The 22,223-nt window shown below is 38.8% G+C and overlaps 1 protein-coding gene across 1 annotated transcript in view; it reads left to right on the forward strand.

The window, feature by feature from the left end:
* bms1 (BMS1 ribosome biogenesis factor) overlaps positions 1-22,223 on the forward strand; it is a 77,281-nt gene that overhangs the window by 34,489 nt on the left and 20,569 nt on the right. Inside the window, exons 15-20 of the mRNA XM_083787687.1 lie at positions 6,052-6,212; positions 7,996-8,077; positions 8,883-8,950; positions 12,427-12,612; positions 14,002-14,068; positions 14,604-14,725. Of these exons, the coding sequence (XP_083643813.1) occupies positions 6,052-6,212; positions 7,996-8,077; positions 8,883-8,950; positions 12,427-12,612; positions 14,002-14,068; positions 14,604-14,725 (686 nt within the window). The remainder of the gene's footprint in view (positions 1-6,051; positions 6,213-7,995; positions 8,078-8,882; positions 8,951-12,426; positions 12,613-14,001; positions 14,069-14,603; positions 14,726-22,223) is intronic.

Here is a 22,223-nt window from a genome sequence, read left to right on the forward strand (position 1 = left end):
TAAACACTTCTAGACTTTAGATGTGACAGTGGGATATAAACACTTCTAGAGACTTTAGATGTGACAGTGGAATATAAACACTTCTACAGAGACTTTAGATGTGACAGTGGAATATAAACACTTCTAGAGACTTTAGATGTGACAGTGGAATATAAACACTTCTACAGAGACTTTAGATGTGACAGTGGAATATAAACACTTCTACAGAGACTTTAGATGTGACAGTGGAATATAAACACTTCTAGAGACTTTAGATGTGACAGTGGAATATAAACACTTCTAGAGACTTTAGATGTGACAGTGGAATATAAACACTTCTAGAGACTTTAGATGTGACAGTGGAATATAAACACTTCTAGAGACTTTAGATGTGACAGTGGAATATAAACACTTCTAGACTTTAGATGTGACAGTGGAATATAAACACTTCTACAGAGACTTTAGATGTGACAGTGGAATATATACACTTCTAGAGACTTTAGATGTGACAGTGGGATATAAACACTTCTACAGAGACTTTAGATGTGACAGTGGAATATAAACACTTCTACAGAGACTTTAGATGTGACAGTGGAATATAAACACTTCTACAGAGACTTTAGATGTGACAGTGGAATATAAACACTTCTAGACTTTAGATGTGACAGTGGAATATAAACACTTCTACAGAGACTTTAGATGTGACAGTGGAATATAAACACTTCTACAGAGACTTTAGATGTGACAGTGGAATATAAACACTTCTAGAGACTTTAGATGTGACAGTGGAATATAAACACTTCTAGAGACTTTAGATGTGACAGTGGAATATAAACACTTCTACAGAGACTTTAGATGTGACAGTGGAATATAAACACTTCTAGAGACTTTAGATGTGACAGTGGAATATAAACACTTCTAGAGACTTTAGATGTGACAGTAGAATATAAACTCTTCTACAGAGACTTTAGATGTGACAGTGGAATATAAACACTTCTACAGAGACTTTAGATGTGACAGTGGAATATAAACACTTCTAGAGACTTTAGATGTGACAGTGGAATATAAACACTTCTACAGAGACTTTAGATGTGACAGTGGAATATAAACACTTCTACAGAGACTTTAGATGTGACAGTGGAATATAAACACTTCTAGAGACTTTAGATGTGACAGTGGAATATAAACACTTCTACAGAGACTTTAGATGTGACAGTGGAATATAAACACTTCTACAGAGACTTTAGATGTGACAGTGGAATATAAACACTTCTACAGAGACTTTAGATGTGACAGTGGAATATAAACACTTCTACAGAGACTTTAGATGTGACAGTGGAATATAAACACTTCTAGACTTTAGATGTGACAGTGGAATATAAACACTTCTACAGAGACTTTAGATGTGACAGTGGAATATAAACACTTCTACAGAGACTTTAGATGTGACAGTGGAATATAAACACTTCTAGACTTTAGATGTGACAGTGGAATATATACACTTCTAGAGACTTTAGATGTGACAGTGGGATATAAACACTTCTACAGAGACTTTAGATGTGACAGTGGAATATAAACACTTCTAGAGACTTTAGATGTGACAGTGGAATATAAACACTTCTACAGAGACTTTAGATGTGACAGTGGAATATAAACACTTCTACAGAGACTTTAGATGTGACAGTGGAATATAAACACTTCTAGAGACTTTAGATGTGACAGTGGAATATAAACACTTCTACAGAGACTTTAGATGTGACAGTGGAATATAAACACTTCTAGAGACTTTAGATGTGACAGTGGAATATAAACACTTCTACAGAGACTTTAGATGTGACAGTGGAATATAAACACTTCTAGACTTTAGATGTGACAGTGGAATATAAACTCTTCTAGAGACTTTAGATGTGACAGTGGAATATAAACACTTCTACAGAGACTTTAGATGTGACAGTGGAATATATACACTTCTAGAGACTTTAGATGTGACAGTGGGATATAAACACTTCTACAGAGACTTTAGATGTGACAGTGGAATATAAACACTTCTACAGAGACTTTAGATGTGACAGTGGAATATAAACACTTCTACAGAGACTTTAGATGTGACAGTGGAATATAAACACTTCTAGACTTTAGATGTGACAGTGGAATATAAACACTTCTACAGAGACTTTAGATGTGACAGTGGAATATAAACACTTCTAGACTTTAGATGTGACAGTGGAATATAAACACTTCTACAGAGACTTTAGATGTGACAGTGGAATATAAACACTTCTACAGAGACTTTAGATGTGACAGTGGAATATAAACACTTCTACAGAGACTTTAGATGTGACAGTGGAATATAAACACTTCTAGAGACTTTAGATGTGACAGTGGAATATAAACACTTCTAGAGACTTTAGATGTGACAGTGGAATATAAACACTTCTACAGAGACTTTAGATGTGACAGTGGAATATAAACACTTCTAGACTTTAGATGTGACAGTAGAATATAAACTCTTCTACAGAGACTTTAGATGTGACAGTGGAATATAAACACTTCTACAGAGACTTTAGATGTGACAGTGGAATATAAACACTTCTAGAGACTTTAGATGTGACAGTGGAATATAAACACTTCTACAGAGACTTTAGATGTGACAGTGGAATATAAACACTTCTACAGAGACTTTAGATGTGACAGTGGAATATAAACACTTCTAGAGACTTTAGATGTGACAGTGGAATATAAACACTTCTACAGAGACTTTAGATGTGACAGTGGAATATAAACACTTCTAGACTTTAGATGTGACAGTGGAATATAAACACTTCTACAGAGACTTTAGATGTGACAGTGGAATATAAACACTTCTACAGAGACTTTAGATGTGACAGTGGAATATAAACACTTCTAGACTTTAGATGTGACAGTGGAATATAAACACTTCTAGAGACTTTAGATGTGACAGTGGAATATAAACACTTCTACAGAGACTTTAGATGTGACAGTGGAATATAAACACTTCTACAGAGACTTTAGATGTGACAGTGGAATATAAACACTTCTACAGAGACTTTAGATGTGACAGTGGAATATAAACACTTCTAGACTTTAGATGTGACAGTGGAATATAAACACTTCTACAGAGACTTTAGATGTGACAGTGGAATATAAACACTTCTACAGAGACTTTAGATGTGACAGTGGAATATAAACACTTCTAGAGACTTTAGATGTGACAGTGGAATATAAACACTTCTACAGAGACTTTAGATGTGACAGTGGAATATAAACACTTCTAGAGACTTTAGATGTGACAGTGGAATATAAACACTTCTACAGAGACTTTAGATGTGACAGTGGAATATAAACACTTCTAGACTTTAGATGTGACAGTGGAATATAAACACTTCTACAGAGACTTTAGATGTGACAGTGGAATATAAACACTTCTACAGAGACTTTAGATGTGACAGTGGAATATAAACACTTCTAGACTTTAGATGTGACAGTGGAATATAAACACTTCTAGAGACTTTAGATGTGACAGTGGAATATAAACACTTCTACAGAGACTTTAGATGTGACAGTGGAATATAAACACTTCTACAGAGACTTTAGATGTGACAGTGGAATATAAACACTTCTACAGAGACTTTAGATGTGACAGTGGAATATAAACACTTCTAGACTTTAGATGTGACAGTGGAATATAAACACTTCTAGAGACTTTAGATGTGACAGTGGAATATAAACACTTCTACAGAGACTTTAGATGTGACAGTGGAATATAAACACTTCTACAGAGACTTTAGATGTGACAGTGGAATATAAACACTTCTAGAGACTTTAGATGTGACAGTGGAATATAAACACTTCTAGAGACTTTAGATGTGACAGTGGAATATAAACACTTCTACAGAGACTTTAGATGTGACAGTGGAATATAAACACTTCTAGAGACTTTAGATGTGACAGTGGAATATAAACACTTCTAGAGAGACTTTAGATGTGACAGTGGAATATAAACTCTTCTACAGAGACTTTAGATGTGACAGTGGAATATAAACACTTCTAGACTTTAGATGTGACAGTGGGATATAAACACTTCTACAGAGACTTTAGATGTGACAGTGGAATATAAACACTTCTACAGAGACTTTAGATGTGACAGTGGAATATAAACACTTCTAGACTTTAGATGTGACAGTGGAATATAAACACTTCTACAGAGACTTTAGATGTGACAGTGGAATATAAACACTTCTAGAGACTTTAGATGTGACAGTGGAATATAAACACTTCTAGAGACTTTAGATGTGACAGTGGAATATAAACACTTCTAGAGACTTTAGATGTGACAGTGGAATATAAACACTTCTAGAGAGACATTAGATGTGACAGTGGAATATAAACACTTCTAGAGACTTTAGATGTGACAGTGGGATATAAACACTTCTACAGAGACTTTAGATGTGACAGTGGAATATAAACTCTTCTACAGAGACTTTAGATGTGACAGTGGAATATAAACTCTTCTACAGAGACTTTAGATGTGACAGTGGAATATAAACACTTCTACAGAGACTTTAGATGTGACAGTGGAATATAAACACTTCTAGAGACTTTAGATGTGACAGTGGAATATAAACACTTCTAGACTTTAGATGTGACAGTGGAATATAAACACTTCTACAGAGACTTTAGATGTGACAGTGGAATATAAACACTTCTAGAGACTTTAGATGTGACAGTGGAATATAAACACTTCTAGAGACTTTAGATGTGACAGTGGAATATAAACACTTCTAGAGACTTTAGATGTGACAGTGGAATATAAACACTTCTACAGAGACTTTAGATGTGACAGTGGAATATAAACACTTCTACAGAGACTTTAGATGTGACAGTGGAATATAAACACTTCTAGAGACTTTAGATGTGACAGTGGAATATAAACACTTCTACAGAGACTTTAGATGTGACAGTGGAATATAAACACTTCTAGACTTTAGATGTGACAGTAGAATATAAACTCTTCTACAGAGACTTTAGATGTGACAGTAGAATATAAACACTTCTAGACTTTAGACGTGACAGTAGAATATAAACTCTTCTACAGAGACTTTAGATGTGACAGTGGAATATAAACACTTCTAGAGACTTTAGATGTGACAGTGGAATATAAACTCTTCTACAGAGACTTTAGATGTGACAGTGGAATATAAATGTTGCCTGTTTAGCCGACGACAACGGAAATCTTAAAATGTTAATAACTCGTGATCTAAATCATCCCGTCTAATTATGAAAAAACATCCTGTGTTAGACGGCCCACCGCGGTCCAGTCGCTATAGTCTCATTAGATTTTATCCCGTTGTTGTCGATGGCATCCATAGTGTTGTGGTCTATTGTTAGCGGCTACACACACATTCACAACAACATCCGGTCCGTCGGTAAAAGTGGTCCGGGCGCTATAAACGATGGGCACATTTTATTAATGGATTAAATAACCCTGGGCCCTTAAGGTGTTAATTAAACTAATCACATAAACTTATCACATTGTTAATTAAACTAATCACATTGTTAACTAGAACTGCACTCTGTCGAGTGCATACTTGCTTGTTGCACACTAGTAGGCCATAAATGGCCAACTAGTGCGCAAGCAGAGCGCGCAAGTACTTTTGACCGTTATAAACTCACTTTTGATGCGTATGCACCGTCCCAGCAAATTGTGCCTGATACGGCAGTGGTGCCAGATTACATACATGTATACACAGGAGCATTACCTTTAATCCTCCCAACACTAAAACATATCGTCATTACGTCACCATCGAAAACCAATTACACTCTGGCATTGGGTCCTTTAATCCACATATTTCTTACGTCATCATTGAGAGCTAGTCATACATATACACACCATGTAATCTGGTCCCAGCAAATCAGGCACAATTTGCTGGGACGGTGCATACGCATCAAAAGTGGCGTGTTGGCTGGGACGGTGCATACGAGCGGGCGAAACTATTACTTGCGCGCTCTGCTTGCGCAAGTAATTAAACTAATCACGTTGCGTCTCTTCAGTGGCAGCCTGTGAGGATGAGGAGGGTGACGGTGGTGAGGATGAAGAGTTGGGGGGGCTGTTCAGGGTGAGTCGTCCTGATAGGACCCAGAAGCAGAGAGTCGACGCCCCCGACACGTCTCGCTGCCAATCAGACTCCTCCAACGACTGGGATCTAGAAGAGGTACATTTAACCCCAATGATACCCTGATTACAGGACACAGTAGTTTTTCATTGAACGAGATCGCAGCCTAATAACAGATCTACAATAACAGATCTACAAACTCAGCGTGCAGCGTGATCTATCCTAAGGTGATCCTAGAAAATTGCACGAAATTTGGGATATAATTCTAGCATTGATTATTCTATGCTTTATTGTTGCTACACTGCCTTTCTTTGGGTACTGTTGTACATATTAGGAGTAAAGGCCTATTCATAGTCTGGATTTTCGGTGGTGAGGTGACCACCACTCCGGTGGTGAGCTGACCACCGGAGCTGAAATAACGTTGAGCGGTGGTGAGTAAAAACAGAGAGAAGGGCTGGGGCGGTGGCGGTGGTTTGCTCTTCACCGCGGCTCAGTGACGTCATGTTGTAGTTCGGTGGTCAACTCAGTGACGTCATGTTGTAGTTCGGTGGTCACCTCAGTGACGTCATGTTGTAGTTCGGTGGTCACCTCAGTGACGTCATGCTGTAGTTCGGTGGTCACCCCACCACCGTAAATCCAGACTATGAATGAGCCTTTAGAGTCTCATTGTTGAGCTGAATGATTGTTATTATAGGTCTGGAAATGTGTCCAAAACTGTGACCTTTCAGGACTCAACGTCAAAGGCATCAAACAGTAGATCTACAAGCATGAAATGTGTTTATGGCAGAAGTTGGACATTTGTATATTCCAGGTGTTAGACTCCATCAGGGATTGTTTAATGTTTTATAGTTCTATTATATTTATTATATTCCAGGTGTTAGACTCCATCAGGGACTGTTTAATGTTTTATAGTTATATTATATTTATTATATTCCAGGTGTTAGACTCCATCAGGGACTGTTTAATGTTTTATAGTTCTATTATATTTATTATATTCCAGGTGTTAGACTCCATCAGGGACTGTTTAATGTTTTATAGTTCTATTATATTTATTATATTCCAGGTGTTAGACTCCATCAGGGACTGTTTAATGTTTTATAGTTCTATTATATTTATTATATTCCAGGTGTTAGACTCCATCAGGGATTGTTTAATGTTTTATAGTTCTATTATATTTATTATATTCCAGTTGTTAGACTCCATCAGGGACTGTTTAATGTTTTATAGTTATATTATATTTATTATATTCCAGGTGTTAGACTCCATCAGGGACTGTTTAATGTTTTATAGTTCTATTATATTTATTATATTCCAGGTGTTAGACTCCATCAGGGACTGTTTAATGTTTTATAGTTATATTATATTTATTATATTCCAGGTGTTAGACTCCACCAGGGACTGTTTAATGTTTTATAGTTATATTATATTTATTATATTCCAGGTGTTAGACTCCATCAGGGACTGTTTAATGTTTTATAGTTCTATTATATTTATTATATTCCAGGTGTTAGACTCCATCAGGGACTGTTTAATGTTTTATAGTTATATTATATTTATTATATTCCAGGTGTTAGACTCCATCAGGGACTGTTTAATGTTTTATAGTTATATTATATTTATTATATTCCAGGTGTTAGACTCCATCAGGGATTGTTTAATGTTTTATAGTTCTATTATATTTATTATATTCCAGGTGTTAGACTCCATCAGGGACTGTTTAATGTTTTATAGTTATATTATATTTATTATATTCCAGGTGTTAGACTCCATCAGGGACTGTTTAATGTTTTATAGTTATATTATATTTATTATATTCCAGGTGTTAGACTCCATCAGGGACTGTTTAATGTTTTATAGTTATATTATATTTATTATATTCCAGGTGTTAGACTCCATCAGGGACTGTTTCGTAACAGGGAAATGGGAAGAAGGTCATGATGCTGCGACTCTGCTGAAAGAAGATGGTGAGTTAGTATATTATTCCTCCGGGTGGCGCTGTTTGGTCTGAGGTCAGATCAACATAATGAATTGTCCTCTTAGGCCATGACAAAAGGAGGAAGACACACAACACACAATATGTATTTACAATAAAAGTAACGTAACCCATTCTGACCTGAGATCAGATTATAAAAATGTCTTCTACATGGAATGGGTTAAAGCTTCAACATGATATGGGGTGTGTCAATCAGTGAAATCAGTAGCGTAGGTGAGTGTATGTATGTGTGCTAAATGTAGTGTGGGGGTGTTGAATGGTGCAAACCAAAGACAAAACTAAAGTGGTGCCGCCAAAAGAGAGAGAGAGAGACTGAGCGTGGCCAACGCCCAGCCATTTATAGCGCACCTTGGGAACGCTGGCCAGTAGGGGGTGTCTACAATTCCCGTTATGAACGATTCAAAATCGATTCATAATTCCCCCCCCCCCCCCGAAAAAAAAGATTCTGCTTACACAGTTACAGTTTTCACTACATGGTGTTTGTGATATGAAATGTACTGTAAGCTTACTCTAATCACAGTAAACATCATGTCTTCAGTCATGTTCAAGTTACTGTAGTCAGTTCTAGTCACTTCAGATCAGCACAGCTGTTATTGTATTGTAGTATTGAATCCAGAATCTTTTTCAATAGACAATCGTTTTGTGTGTGTGTGTGTGTGTGTGTGTGTGTGTGTGTGTGTGTGTGTGTGTGTGTGTGTGTGTGTGTGTGTGTGTGTGTGTGTGTGTGTGTGTGTGTGTGTGTGTGTGTGTGTGTGTGTGTGTGTGTGTGTGTGCAGAAGAGCTCTATGGAGACTTTGAGGACTTGGAAACAGGAGAGGTTCATCAGGAAGCAGATCAACACAAGGTAACACACACACGCACACAGGGCTATAGTTCCACACATTGGAACTATCCCATTGAGACAAAGCGGGGTGCTATGAGCTATAGTTCCACACATTGGAACTATCCCATTGAGACAAAGCGGGGTGCTATGGGCTATAGTTCCACACATTGGAACTATCCCATTGAGACAAAGCGGGGTGCTGTGGGCTATAGTTCCACACATTGGAACTATCCCATTGAGACAAAGCGGGGTGCTATGGGCTATAGTTCCACACATTGGAACTATCCCATTGAGACAAAGCGGGGTGCTATGGGCTATAGTTCCACACATTGGAACTATCCCATTGAGACAAAGCGGGGTGCTGTGGGCTATAGTTCCACACATTGGAACTATCCCATTGAGACAAAGCGGGGTGCCTATGGGCTATAGTTCCACACATTGGAACTATCCCATTGAGACAAAGCGGGGTGCTGTGGGCTATAGTTCCACACATTGGAACTGTCCCATTGAGACAAAGCGGGGTGCTATGGGCTATAGTTCCACACATTGGAACTATCCCATTGAGACAAAGCGGGGTGCTATGGGCTATAGTTCCACACATTGAGAACGTCCGCATTCCATTGTTACAATGGGAGTCAATGCTAGTGTCGCCACTATCTTACTAGATTACTCTGAATGCCGCTCTGATTGGCCGAAATTCACATCAGCTGTTTCAAGTCAAAGTTACAAGTCCACAATGACTCACGGATGGACGCGTTGTGAGCTTGTAGATCTGCAATTTTTGATGCGCAAGACCTTTCTACGGCGCAGCATAGCATGTTACGTTGTTCCCAGAACACACAGAGTGGAGAATGGAGCGGGGGGGAGGAGGAGGAAGAACGATGCAACCACAGTTCCTTTGGTCTTTAGAAGGAGCGGTTGTGCATTACATACTAGTAGGGCTGACCTTCGATTACGTTTTTGATGATCGACGCTTCGATATAAATTTGTTTCGATCTTCGACGCTTCGAAACCCAACGGGGGGGGGGGGTGCGCGATGCGAGGCGCGATGCGAGGCGAGCAGTGACTCTTTGGTTTAAACAATGCTATAGCGGAGAGAAAGGCATGCTTGGATTGGTATCATTTATTTTAAACGATAAGCCTTTAGGGCTGACCCATGAACTATAGGCTTAAAATAAAACAGCGACATAGCTGCAGAAGATAGAGAGGAGCGCATATTGGATTGGTCTTTTATTTAACAATTAAACAGCGCCTGAAACAGGCATTACCGTACCTCTCCATCAAATAAAAATATATATAATCCAAACTCAATTGTCAATTGTAAACGAACGGTAACATGAATGAACTCTTCAAGCCTGACACTTGAGTGACTGTGAGTGTGCGTATGGGAAAAATATATAAACTTCACAGATCACTTGGAATTATAACAATCTGTTGAGTATTGCCTGAATAATGCCACTAGTGAAATCCCATTTTTATCGACATGCGATGCCGATGGAGAAATCCCACATAGTTAAACCTCATAGTCATGCTGCATGCGCTGTTGGTCGATGAAGAATTATAATCCAAGGTTTGTCAATCATATTATGGTTTATGGTTGAAAGTAAACCATAATAAGTAAACTTTAAGAAGAGATCTGCAGTCATTGTGCTGCGGACAGTGCAGAGCGCATGAGAGCAGCTCCGCTTGCTAATTGAGTTGACATTTGCGCAACTTCAGTGCATGGCATTACAGTAATTAGTTATTTGCCAGCACCTGCTCCAATATAGGCCTAAATCAAACTTTATTTATATAGCACATTTAAAACAATAAAAGCTGACCAAAGTGCTGTAGGCCTACAGGCTGAAACAAGTGGAGCATCACCATCGGCGCACAAAAAAAAACATAATTAAAAGAAAAAACACAGGCAAATAGGCTACATAATTACAATAATACGATCAGCTGCAATTAAATGCCAAAGAGAAAAGGTGTTTTGGTCTGGGTCTGTAGGAGCTGCTCTGCTGCATGGGAGTTCACAGTGATGGAACAGGTCAGTCTTCAGACAAGAAAAAATAAAAGATATCGCTGGCAACGGCAAAATCAATTCTCCGCATCACCAAAATAAATCTATAGACCTAGTTTAATTCGTGCCATTATACTCAGCCTATGCACAACGCAGCGCATGAGATTGCAGATCTTTGAATTTTCGGTGCGCGCACTCACCATGTGAATCCAAGCAGGTCCTCACAAGTATAATGTAGCCTACACCGCCAGGCTCCACAAGGTTCTCAGCGCAATGGCGCGTCGATAAAAGTCGAGATTTTAGGCGCAAGCATGGCTCGCGGACCAAATGGGGCCGTCTCGCGGACCAAAAGCGGCCGCTTTTTTAAAAATGACTATTCGATTCAAAATTTAAAAATCGATTCCCGTGCGTATCGATTGAACGTCGATTAATCGATTTTTTGGGGTCAGCCCTACATACTATGTTCGCTAGCTAGCAGGCCATGAATCAGATGATCAACTACTTCACTCCATCGCGACTATTATAACTATGATCGCGCGGCATAGCCGTTTGTTTTTAACAATGCCACACGCCTGCACTTTTGTTGGATAAGCATGAAGAAAGAGGAATAAGAAAAATAAACATGAAATCACGGCAAGAGCTACTGTAGTTTGACTGTCACCAAACTGTGGATAATATTGGGCAGAGTGAGGAGGAACTCCTGCTATACTTTACTGTACCGGACGACACGTCTCCAAACTACAGTAATAAACTCACCAATAGTAGAAGTATTTACACACTGTAGTCCCCATTGAGTGTATGAGCCTATGAGGCATAATAATAAGAATGATTATGATTATGAGGCATGCTTTTTGAAAATCTGTCTTGAATGCTGCCGGGGCCACCGCCCACCGCACCTACACGCGTACAGTATGAATGCTGCCGGGGCCACCGCCCACCGCACCTACACGCGTACAGTATGAATGCTGCCGGGGCCACCGCCCACCGCACCTACACGCGTACAGTAGGCTTGTATATGATATGAAAACAATCAGCCAGGAATTGATTAGTACTGAAGTTGGAGAACTACCAACAAAACAACAGAGCTGCATGTCTGCTGTAGAAAAGCAAAAAAATAAAATAATAATAATAATATTAACGATTACTTGATTTTTGATTTACAGTGTCGACTACCGTTTTGCTAGTCGAATAATCGAATAATCGAATTTTATGTTAACCCATTCTGACCTGAGATCAGATTCATACGAGGTTTCCGCCGGACACACACTGGTCTGATGAACCCATTCTGACCTGAGATCAGATTCTAAAAATGTCAGTCGCTCTTCGATTTTTCAAAAAATAGCAGACCTACAAGCTCGTATCGCGCCACTCGGTGGCGCGATATGAGCTTGTAGATCTGCTATTTTTAAATAGCTAAAGCATAACATGATGCCGACACCAAAATGGGTGCCCGGTCAGAATGGGTTAATGCCATTTACCATTTACCATGTTTCAGGAGGAAGAGGAAGAGGGTGAAGGTGAGGAAGAGGAGCCGAAGGTGAAACTGGACGATGATGAAGTGATGAAGAATAAACGCCTGGAGAAGAAGAGGAGGATGAAGGAGAGATTCAACTCAGAGTACGACGACCCTGACGCCACTTACTTTGATGATCTGAAGGAGGAGATGCACAAACAGGCTGAGGTAACTAATATAACCATGGTTACTATAACCCTGAGGTAACTAATATAACCACGGTTACTATATTACAATTTACAATTTACAATTTAGGCATTTAGTAGACGCTCTTAATCCAGAGCGACTTACATTTAGGCAAGAACAAAAGCATGGGAATACATCACATAAAAGCATTTATCATGAAACATGCGTAAGCTAAGAAGGTAACAGTGGAATATCTATATGATGAAACTATACATACACTATACATAATAAACTATACATATTCACTACTATGCTATACATATGTACTATGGCGTGCTATGACTATATACAATACAATTATAGTGCTGTCTACATAACATGCTATAAGTCTAAGTCAAATGCTATCTAAGCCAACAGAAATTCTATCTAAGGGGTTAGGGTAAGTGCTATGGGCCATGATGGAGTCTGAAAAGGTGGGTTTTCAGGCTACGGCGGAAGATTGGGAGTGATGCTTAATATATATTAATATACTGTATAGACACAAACAGGCTGAGGTAACTAATATAACCATGGTTACTATAACCCTGAGGTAACTAATATAACCACGGTTACTATATTACTATATATTAATATACTGTATAGACACAAACAGGCTGAGGTAACTAATATAACCATGGTTACTATAACCCTGAGGTAACTAATATAACCACGGTTACTATATTACTATATATTAATATACTGTATAGACACAAACAGGCTGAGGTAACTAATATAACCATGGTTACTATAACCCTGAGGTAACTAATATAACCACGGTTACTATATTACTATATATTAATATACTGTATAGACACAAACAGGCTGAGGTAACTAATATAACCAAACTGCAGCGGCCAATGAGGTCGCTCCAATGAACTGCAGCGGCCAATGAGGTCGCTCCAACCAACTGCATCTTTTTCTTTTAAATATATCTATGGAGATTACATCATGTTGTAGTTTTAAACAGTAGGAAGCGCTAGGTGATGACATCATGTAGTTTTAAAAAGTTGGATGTGTGACATCATGATGTGATGACATCATGTAGTTTTAAACAGTAGGAGGCGCTGGGTGATGACATCATGTAGTTTTAAACAGTTGGAGGCGCTGGGTGATGACATCATGTTGTAGTTTTAAACAGTTGGAGGCACTGGGTGATGACATGTTGTAGTTTTAAACAGTTGGAGGCGCTGGGTGATGACATCCTGTTGTAGTTTTGAACAGTTGGAGGCGCTGGGTGATGACATCATGTTGTAGTTTTAAACAGTTGGAGGCGCTGGGTGATGACATCCTGTTGTAGTTTTGAACAGTTGGAGGCGCTGGGTGATGACATCATGTTGTAGTTTTAAACAGTTGGAGGCGCTGGGTGATGACATCATGTCGTGTGTGTTGTAGTTAAACAGAGCAGAGTTCGAGGCGCTGGATGATGACATCAGAGTTCAGTATGAGGGCTTTCGTCCAGGCAAGTATTATTCATTTAATTCAATAATGTAATTATGTAATGCCATATTTAATTATGTAAGATATTTAATAATGCAATATGTTGATACTTCCAGGGCAGGCATGTATTATAAATGTAATGCAATAATGTAATAACAGGTATGTACGTGCGTGTAGAGATCCCTGCTGTGTGTAATGTAATGTAATGTAATATGTAATATATATTTATATTACTTCCAGGTATGTAGTATGTAGTTACATAGTAATATGTAATATATATTTATATTACTTCCAGGTATGTACGTGCGTGTAGAGATCCCTGCTGTGTGTAATGTAATGTAATATGTAATATATATTTATATTACTTCCAGGTATGTAGTATGTAGTTACATAGTAATATGTAATATATATTTATATTACTTCCAGGTATGTACGTGCGTGTAGAGATCCCTGCTGTGTGTAATGTAATGTAATATGTAATATATATTTATATTACTTCCAGGTATGTAGTATGTAGTTACATAGTAATATGTAATATATATTTATATTACTTCCAGGTATGTACGTGCGTGTAGAGATCCCTGCTCTGCCCTGTGAGTTCATCACCAACTTTGACCCCCATTACCCCGTTATCCTGGGGGGGTTGTCCCCTAATGAGGGCACCGTGGGGTACCTACAGGTAATATATACCCCTATACCTACCCCTAACCCTACCCTATCCTATCCTACCCCTAACTACCCCTATACATACCCCTAACTACCCCTAAACTACCCCTAACTCATTACCCCGTTATCCTGGGGGGGTTGTCCCCTAATGAGGGCACCGTGGGGTACCTACAGGTAATATATACCCCTATACCTACCCCTAACCCTACCCTATCCTATCCTACCCCTAACTACCCCTATACATACCCCTAACTACCCCTAAACTACCCCTAACTCATTACCCCGTTATCCTGGGGGGGTTGTCCCCTAATGAGGGCACCGTGGGGTACCTACAGGTAATATATACCCGTAACTACCCCTAACCCTACCCTATCCTACCCCTAACTACCCCTATACATACCCCTAACTACCCCTAAACTACCCTAACTCATTACCCCGTTATACTGGGGGGGTTGTCCCCTAATGAGGGCACCGTGGGGTACCTACAGGTAATATATACCTCTATAACTACCCCTACCCTATCCTACCCCTATACCTACCCCTAACCCTACCTAACTCATTACCCTGTTTTCCTGGGAGGGTTGTCCCCTACAGAGGGGACCCTTGGTGGGTTAGGGACCCTGGGGGGTATCTACAGGTAATATTAGTACCTTAATGAACCAGGGGTATCTACAGGTAATATTAGTACCCTAATGAACCAGGGGTATCTACAGGTAATATTAGTACCCTAATGAACCAGGGGTATCTACAGGTAATATTAGTACCCTAATGAACCAGGGGTATCTACAGGTAATATTAGTACCTTAATGAACCAGGGGTATCTACAGGTAATATTAGTACCCTAATGAACCAGGGGTATCTACAGGTAATATTAGTACCTTAATGAACCAGGGGTATCTACAGGTAATATTAGTACCCTAATGAACCAGGGGTATCTACAGGTAATATTAGTACCTTAATGAACCAGGGGTATCTACAGGTAATATTAGTACCCTAATGAACCAGGGGTATCTACAGGTAATATTAGTACCCTAATGAACCAGGGGTATCTACAGGTAATATTAGTACCCTAATGAACCAGGGGTATCTACAGGTAATATTAGTACCCTAATGAACCAGGGGCATCTACAGGTAATATTAGTACCTTAATGAACCAGGGGTATCTACAGGTAATATTAGTACCCTAATGAACCAGGGGTATCTACAGGTAATATTAGTACCTTAATGAACCAGGGGTATCTACAGGTAATATTAGTACCCTAATGAACCAGGGGTATCTACAGGTAATATTAGTACCTTAATGAACCAGGGGTATCTACAGGTAATATTAGTACCTTAATGAACCAGGGGTATCTACAGGTAATATTAGTACCTTAATGAACCAGGGGGTATCTACAGGTAATATTAGTACCCTAATGAACCAGGGGGTATCTACAGGTAATATTAGTACCTTAATGAACCAGGGGGTATCTACAGGTAATATTAGTACCTTAATGAACCAGGGGTATCTACAGGTAATATTAGTACATTAATAAACCAGGGGTATCTACAGGTAATATTAGTACCCTAATGAACCAGGGGTATCTACAGGTAATATTAGTACCCTAATGAACCAGGGGTATCTACAGGTAATATTAGTACCTTAATGAACCAGGGGGTATCTACAGGTAATATTAGTACCTTAATGAACCAGGGGTATCTACAGGTAATATTAGTACCCTAATGAACCAGGGGTATCTACAGGTAATATTAGTACCTTAATGAACCAGGGGGTATCTACAGGTAATATTAGTACCTTAATGAACCAGGGGTATCTACAGGTAATATTAGTACCCTAATGAACCAGGGGTATCTACAGGTAATATTAGTACCCTAATGAACCAGGGGTATCTACAGGTAATATTAGTACCTTAATGAACCAGGGGCATCTACAGGTAATATTAGTACCTTAATGAACCAGGGGTATCTACAGGTAATATTAGTACCTTAATGAACCAGGGGCATCTACAGGTAATATTAGTACCCTAATGAACCAGGGGTATCTACAGGTAATATTAGTACCCTAATGAACCAGGGGTATCTACAGGTAATATTAGTACCCTAATGAACCAGGGGTATCTACAGGTAATATTAGTACCCTAATGAACCAGGGGTATCTACAGGTAATATTAGTACCTTAATGAACCAGGGGTATCTACAGGTAATATTAGTACCTTAATAAACCAAGGGCATCTACAGGTAATATTAGTACCCTAATGAACCAGGGGCATCTACAGGTAATATTAGTACCTTAATGAACCAGGGGTATCTACAGGTAATATTAGTACCCTAATGAACCAGGGGTATCTACAGGTAATATTAGTACCCTAATGAACCAGGGGCATCTACAGGTAATATTAGTACCTTAATGAACCAGGGGTATCTACAGGTAATATTAGTACCCTAATGAACCAGGGGTATCTACAGGTAATATTAGTACCTTAATGAACCAGGGGGTATCTACAGGTAATATTAGTACCTTAATGAACCAGGGGTATCTACAGGTAATATTAGTACCTTAATGAACCAGGGGCATCTACAGGTAATATTAGTACCTTAATGAACCAGGGGTATCTACAGGTAATATTAGTACCCTAATGAACCAGGGGTATCTACAGGTAATATTAGTACCCTAATGAACCAGGGGGTATCTACAGGTAATATTAGTACCCTAATGAACCAGGGGGTATCTACAGGTAATATTAGTACCCTAATGAACCAGGGGGTATCTACAGGTAATATTAGTACCCTAATGAACCAGGGGTATCTACAGGTAATATTAGTACCTTAATGAACCAGGGGTATCTACAGGTAATATTAGTACCTTAATAAACCAGGGGTATCTACAGGTAATATTAGTACCTTAATGAACCAGGGGGTATCTACAGGTAATATTAGTACCCTAATGAACCAGGGGTATCTACAGGTAATATTAGTACCCTAATGAACCAGGGGTATCTACAGGTAATATTAGTACCCTAATGAACCAGGGGTATCTACAGGTAATATTAGTACCCTAATGAACCAGGGGTATCTACAGGTAATATTAGTACCTTAATGAACCAGGGGTATCTACAGGTAATATTAGTACCTTAATGAACCAGGGGTATCTACAGGTAATATTAGTACCTTAATGAACCAGGGGTATCTACAGGTAATATTAGTACCTTAATGAACCAGGGGTATCTACAGGTAATATTAGTACCCTAATGAACCAGGGGTATCTACAGGTAATATTAGTACCTTAATGAACCAGGGGTATCTACAGGTAATATTAGTACCCTAATGAACCAGGGGTATCTACAGGTAATATTAGTACCCTAATGAACCAGGGGTATCTACAGGTAATATTAGTACCTTAATGAACCAGGGGGTATCTACAGGTAATATTAGTACCTTAATGAACCAGGGGTATCTACAGGTAATATTAGTACCTTAATGAACCAGGGGGTATCTACAGGTAATATTAGTACCTTAATGAACCAGGGGCATCTACAGGTAATATTAGTACCCTAATGAACCAGGGGTATCTACAGGTAATATTAGTACCTTAATGAACCAGGGGCATCTACAGGTAATATTAGTACCCTAATGAACCAGGGGTATCTACAGGTAATATTAGTACCTTAATGAACCAGGGGGTATCTACAGGTAATATTAGTACCTTAATGAACCAGGGGTATCTACAGGTAATATTAGTACCTTAATGAACCAGGGGCATCTACAGGTAATATTAGTACCTTAATGAACCAGGGGTATCTACAGGTAATATTAGTACCCTAATGAACCAGGGGTATCTACAGGTAATATTAGTACCCTAATGAACCAGGGGGTATCTACAGGTAATATTAGTACCCTAATGAACCAGGGGGTATCTACAGGTAATATTAGTACCCTAATGAACCAGGGGGTATCTACAGGTAATATTAGTACCCTAATGAACCAGGGGTATCTACAGGTAATATTAGTACCTTAATGAACCAGGGGTATCTACAGGTAATATTAGTACCTTAATAAACCAGGGGTATCTACAGGTAATATTAGTACCTTAATGAACCAGGGGGTATCTACAGGTAATATTAGTACCCTAATGAACCAGGGGTATCTACAGGTAATATTAGTACCCTAATGAACCAGGGGTATCTACAGGTAATATTAGTACCCTAATGAACCAGGGGTATCTACAGGTAATATTAGTACCCTAATGAACCAGGGGTATCTACAGGTAATATTAGTACCTTAATGAACCAGGGGTATCTACAGGTAATATTAGTACCTTAATGAACCAGGGGTATCTACAGGTAATATTAGTACCTTAATGAACCAGGGGTATCTACAGGTAATATTAGTACCTTAATGAACCAGGGGTATCTACAGGTAATATTAGTACCCTAATGAACCAGGGGTATCTACAGGTAATATTAGTACCTTAATGAACCAGGGGGTATCTACAGGTAATATTAGTACCTTAATGAACCAGGGGTATCTACAGGTAATATTAGTACCCTAATGAACCAGGGGTATCTACAGGTAATATTAGTACCCTAATGAACCAGGGGTATCTACAGGTAATATTAGTACCTTAATGAACCAGGGGGTATCTACAGGTAATATTAGTACCTTAATGAACCAGGGGTATCTACAGGTAATATTAGTACCTTAATGAACCAGGGGGTATCTACAGGTAATATTAGTACCTTAATGAACCAGGGGCATCTACAGGTAATATTAGTACCCTAATGAACCAGGGGTATCTACAGGTAATATTAGTACCCTAATGAACCAGGGGTATCTACAGGTAATATTAGTACCCTAATGAACCAGGGGTATCTACAGGTAATATTAGTACCCTAATGAACCAGGGGTATCTACAGGTAATATTAGTACCTTAATGAACCAGGGGTATCTACAGGTAATATTAGTACCCTAATGAACCAGGGGTATCTACAGGTAATATTAGTACCTTAATGAACCAGGGGTATCTACAGGTAATATTAGTACCTTAATGAACCAGGGGTATCTACAGGTAATATTAGTACCTTAATGAACCAGGGGTATCTACAGGTAATATTAGTACCCTAATGAACCAGGGGTATCTACAGGTAATATTAGTACCTTAATGAACCAGGGGTATCTACAGGTAATATTAGTACCCTAATGAACCAGGGGTATCTACAGGTAATATTAGTACCTTAATGAACCAGGGGCATCTACAGGTAATATTAGTACCCTAATGAACCAGGGGTATCTACAGGTAATATTAGTACCTTAATGAACCAGGGGTATCTACAGGTAATATTAGTACCCTAATGAACCAGGGGTATCTACAGGTAATATTAGTACCTTAATGAACCAGGGGTATCTACAGGTAATATTAGTACCCTAATGAACCAGGGGTATCTACAGGTAATATTAGTACCTTAATGAACCAGGGGGTATCTACAGGTAATATTAGTACCCTAATGAACCAGGGGTATCTACAGGTAATATTAGTACCTTAATGAACCAGGGGTATCTACAGGTAATATTAGTACCCTAATGAACCAGGGGTATCTACAGGTAATATTAGTACCTTAATGAACCAGGGGCATCTACAGGTAATATTACTACCTTAATGAACCAGGGGTATCTACAGGTAATATTAGTACCTTAATGAACCAGGGGGTATCTACAGGTAATATTAGTACCCTAATGAACCAGGGGTATCTACAGGTAATATTAGTACCTTAATAAACCAGGGGTATCTACAGGTAATATTAGTACCTTAATGAACCAGGGGCATCTACAGGTAATATTAGTACCCTAATGAACCAGGGGTATCTACAGGTAATATTAGTACCTTAATGAACCAGGGGTATCTACAGGTAATATTAGTACCTTAATGAACCAGGGGCATCTACAGGTAATATTAGTACCCTAATGAACCAGGGGTATCTACAGGTAATATTAGTACCTTAATGAACCAGGGGTATCTACAGGTAATATTAGTACCTTAATAAACCAGGGGTATCTACAGGTAATATTAGTACCTTAATGAACCAGGGGTATCTACAGGTAATATTACTACCTTAATGAACCAGGGGTATCTACAGGTAATATTAGTACCCTAATAAACCAGGGGTATCTACAGGTAATATTAGTACCTTAATAAACCAGGGGTATCTACAGGTAATATTAGTACCTTAATGAACCAGGGGTATCTACAGGTAATATTAGTACCCTAATGAACCAGGGGTATCTACAGGTAATATTAGTACCCTAATGAACCAGGGGTATCTACAGGTAATATTAGTACCCTAATGAACCAGGGGTATCTACAGGTAATATTAGTACCTTAATGAACCAGGGGTATCTACAGGTAATATTACTACCTTAATGAACCAGGGGTATCTACAGGTAATATTAGTACCTTAATGAACCAGGGGTATCTACAGGTAATATTAGTACCTTAATGAACCAGGGGTATCTACAGGTAATATTAGTACCCTAATGAACCAGGGGTATCTACAGGTAATATTAGTACCCTAATGAACCAGGGGTATCTACAGGTAATATTAGTACCCTAATGAACCAGGGGTATCTACAGGTAATATTAGTACCCTAATGAACCAGGGGCATCTACAGGTAATATTAGTACCTTAATGAACCAGGGGCATCTACAGGTAATATTAGTACCTTAATGAACCAGGGGTATCTACAGGTAATATTAGTACCTTAATGAACCAGGGGTATCTACAGGTAATATTAGTACCCTAATGAACCAGGGGTATCTACAGGTAATATTAGTACCTTAATGAACCAGGGGTATCTACAGGTAATATTAGTACCCTAATGAACCAGGGGTATCTACAGGTAATATTAGTACCCTAATGAACCAGGGGTATCTACAGGTAATATTAGTACCTTAATGAACCAGGGGCATCTACAGGTAATATTAGTACCTTAATGAACCAGGGGCATCTACAGGTAATATTAGTACCTTAATGAACCAGGGGTATCTACAGGTAATATTAGTACCCTAATGAACCAGGGGTATCTACAGGTAATATTAGTACCTTAATGAACCAGGGGTATCTACAGGTAATATTAGTACCTTAATGAACCAGGGGCATCTACAGGTAATATTAGTACCTTAATGAACCAGGGGCATCTACAGGTAATATTAGTACCTTAATAAACCAGGGGCATCTACAGGTAATATTAGTACCTTAATGAACCAGGGGTATCTACAGGTAATATTAGTACCTTAATGAACCAGGGGTATCTACAGGTAATATTAGTACCCTAATGAACCAGGGGGTATCTACAGGTAATATTAGTACCTTAATGAACCAGGGGCATCTACAGGTAATATTAGTACCTTAATGAACCAGGGGCATCTACAGGTAATATTAGTACCTTAATGAACCAGGGGTATCTACAGGTAATATTAGTACCCTAATGAACCAGGGGGTATCTACAGGTAATATTAG

Source organism: Protomyctophum parallelum (genome assembly GCF_964188405.1).
Source record: "Protomyctophum parallelum genome assembly, chromosome: 17".
NCBI classification, from domain to species: Eukaryota; Metazoa; Chordata; class Actinopteri; order Myctophiformes; family Myctophidae; genus Protomyctophum; species Protomyctophum parallelum.